This window comes from Colobus angolensis, unplaced genomic scaffold (genome assembly GCF_000951035.1).
Source record: "Colobus angolensis palliatus isolate OR3802 unplaced genomic scaffold, Cang.pa_1.0 Scaffold67, whole genome shotgun sequence".
NCBI lineage: Eukaryota > Metazoa > Chordata > Mammalia > Primates > Cercopithecidae > Colobus > Colobus angolensis.
The window spans coordinates 6,969,649-6,973,069 of record NW_012120376.1 but is presented as its reverse complement, the minus strand read 5'-3'; the positions used below and the strand labels follow the sequence as shown (position 1 = coordinate 6,973,069).

The 3,421-nt window shown below is 42.3% G+C and overlaps 1 protein-coding gene across 1 annotated transcript in view; it reads right to left on the bottom strand.

The window, feature by feature from the left end:
• Positions 1–1,145: 1,145 nt before the first annotated feature.
• PRIM1 (primase, DNA, polypeptide 1 (49kDa)) overlaps positions 1,146–3,421 on the bottom strand; it is a 29,942-nt gene continuing 27,666 nt past the window's right edge. Inside the window, exons 12-13 of the mRNA XM_011926078.1 lie at positions 3,235–3,333; positions 1,146–1,258 (exon numbers count right to left, since the gene is read on the bottom strand). Coding sequence (XP_011781468.1) covers positions 1,239–1,258; positions 3,235–3,333 — 119 coding nt within the window. The 3' untranslated portion in view covers positions 1,146–1,238. The remainder of the gene's footprint in view (positions 1,259–3,234; positions 3,334–3,421) is intronic.

Below are 3,421 nucleotides of genomic sequence, written 5' to 3'. Positions count from 1 at the left end.
TCTGCCTCAGCCTCCCAAGTAGCTGGGACTACAGGCGCCCGCCACCTCGCCCAGCTAGTTTTTTGTATTTTTTAGTAGAGACGGGGTTTCACCGTATTAGCCAGGATGGTCTCAATCTGCTGACCTCGTGATCCACCTGTCTCAGCCTCCCAAAGTGCTGGGATTACAGGCTTGAGCCACCGTGCCCGGCCAAAAGTCCCAAGTGTTTTCACAAGTGTAATAGGTTTTATTTATTTTACAATTTTTATTTACATTGCCCAGGATGGAGTGCAGTGGCGTGATCTCAGCTCAGTGTAACCTCCACCGGGTTCAGGCGATTCTCCTGCCTCAGCCTCCCTAGTAGCTGGGATTACAGGTGCCTGTCACCACACCCGGCTAATTTTCTTGTATTTTTAGTGGAGACTGGGTTTCACCATGTTGGCCAAGCTGGTCTTGAACTCCCGACTTCAAGTAATCTGCCTGCCTTGGCCTCCCAAAGTGTTGGGATTACAGGTGTGAGCCACTGTGCCTGGCCCTCTAGATATAATTAAATGTCTAAAACTTAAGGAAAAAACAATCATTCACTCAAATATATGACGTATCAAGTGAGCTGAGAGTCCTATTACTGCTCACTTACCTCTATATATGGCAAGTAGTAGAACTGGGTATTTATATTAGAAGCCTTAAAATTATCCTTGTATAATATTAAATTTTACAAAATTATCTGCAATCCACTTATGCCTCCTTTTATTTCTCCTTCCAGGAACCTTGACACTCTCCTTTGGTGGTCTCAGGAAATCTTATTTTTTTTTGTTTTGTTTCTTTTTTGAGATGGAGTCTCGCCTGTCACCCATTGGCTGCGATCTTGGCTCACTGCAACCTCTGCCTCCTGGGTTCAAGCAATTCTCCTGTCTCAGCCTCCCGAGTAGCTAGGATTACTGTATGCACCACCACACCCGACTAATTTTTGTAGTTTTAGTAGAGATGGGGGTTTTGCCATGTTGGCCAGGCTAGTCTTGAACTGCTGACCTCAGGTGATCCGCCTGCCTCAGCCTCCCAAAGTGCTGGGATTACAGGTGTGAGCCACTGTGCCTGGCCAGGAAATCTTTTCAACATAAATTATTTCTCAAGTAAAGGAAGATGTACTTTGAGGTTTAAGACACATACATAGTTCTGCTGTATTTATTAAATGGCTTTTGAAGTATTTGATCTGTTGTTGAAGGCAGAAGATATCCACATTGGTTTGAGGAGCTCTGTCTTCAGAAATCTTTTTGTAAATCTAAAATAGAATAGATAATATATGGAAGAACAGCAAAGGAAAACAGAACAAAGCCCATTTATTTTTACATTCTTTTTTGCCTAATGCATCTATTTAACTCACATCGTGCACAAAGATTTGCTTACACATTTGCTGAAGTCCACATTATAGGCTGAGCTAATGCGGAACAGTGTGGATACAAAGGACTTAATATGGCCAGTTGCAATGGCAGCTTCACCCGGGCTTTCCAAGCTCAGAGTCGTTCATTCAGTAATTACACATATAAATGTCTACTGAGTAGAGCATTATCTTAGGCACTACTGCTTAAACTATCACATACTGAAATAAAAAATGAAGTGGCAAGATAATTTGTATTGCTATAACATTGCCACAGTTTTCTAGAGTATCCTCTTGAATAATATTCAATCTGCTGGTTTTTTTCCTATTGGTTTATACATATACTTAGATGTCTCCCATTCAGAGTACTCTTCATTTGGCACTGCTATCCTCTTTGCGTTTCCTTCCAGCTATTATATGCAGCAGGATTTTATTAGTTTCCCACTGTACCTGACACTTGATAATCTTGCACTTTTCTTTTCCCTGGCTTCTATAACATTTTCCTTTCCATCTTTCATCTCTTCACTTCTAAATCATTAGCAAGTCTCAAGGATGGTTCCAGTATTTGCACCTTTTGGAGATCTTCAGTGCTAATGTTCTAGTGGCAATAGCTCAGTTGGCCTCTTGTGCTCTATTCTAGTCCCTGCCTTGCCCAGATTTATGTGTCTAGATAAAAACTACAAATCGGCTGGGCGCGGTGGCTCAAGCCTGTAATCCCAGCACTTTGGGAGGCCGAGACGGGCAGATCACGAGGTCAGGAGATCGAGACCATCCTGGTCTACACGGTGAGACCCCGTCTCTACTAAAAATACAAAAAACTAGCCGGGCGAGATGGCGGGCGCCTGTAGTCCCAGCTACTTGGGAGGCTGAGGCAGGAGAATGGCGTAAACCCGGGAGGCGGAGCTTGCAGTGAGCCGAGATCGCGCCACTGCACTCCAGCCTGGGCGACAGAGCGAGACTCCGTCTCAAAAAAAAAAAAAAAAAAAAACTACAAATCATGGCATTCCCTTCCTCAGAACTTTTAAAAGCTTCTTATTAAGCCCAAAACGAAGCCCAAACACCTAAGCTTGGAATTCAAGGCCATTCAGCTTGCTTCTTTGGATTTATAGCCCATCACTTCTGGACGTACCATTTACTAGATTAGCTGTACTACTTGATGGCTTCCAGAGTGACTGGATGCTTTCCTGTCTTTGCTCTTGCTGTTCCTTCAAGAATGAACAACCCTTGGCGTTTTTCCACCTCCATATCCTTATCTCATCAAATTTCTGCTTGTGGAAATCCTTTTCATACCCGATGGTATAGTATATTGGCATTAGGGATTAGTTTTTGTTTTTTTTTTTTTGAGATGGAGTCTTGCTCTGTTGCCCAGGCTGGAGTACAATAGTGTGATCTTGGCTCACTGCAACCTCCACCTCCCGGCTTCAAGCGATTCTCCTGCCTCAGCCTCCCAAGTAGCTGGGATTACAGGCACGCAGTAACATGCCCGGCTAATTTTTGTATTTTTAGTAGAGACGGGGTTTCACCGTGTTGGCCAGGCTGGTCTTGAACTCCTGACCTCAAGTGATCCAACTGCCTTGGTCTCCCAAAGTGCTAGAATTACAGGCGTAAGCCATTGTGCCCAGCCAAGTTAGTACTTCTTAAGGGCAAGGGGGCATGATGTTAATTCATCTTTGTCTCCCTTATAGACCTGATACTTAGAAAGTGTTTAATAACTATGTGTTAAATTGAATTAAGGAACCTCAATTTCCAAAACATTAAGGATAGTAAGATAAATCAGTAAATTTTGGGAGGAGGGCAAAGAAAGACTAGAACTCAAAAATTGCCCTTTTCTACTAATACTAAGATCTAACTAAATAGAAGGGAAAGGTATAGAGTCTTACCACTCTTCTTAAGAAGTTCTCCTTTTCGGGATTTATCCAGGTTTTCAAGAAAATGTTCAAAAACTTTCACATAAGGTGCTAGACTGGTCTTCTTATAATCTAAATTATGAAGAATGTACATTATAATTAGCATAGTGGCAGCAATAACATGAAAATGCAACTAAGTTTCTTTTTTTTTTTTTTTTTT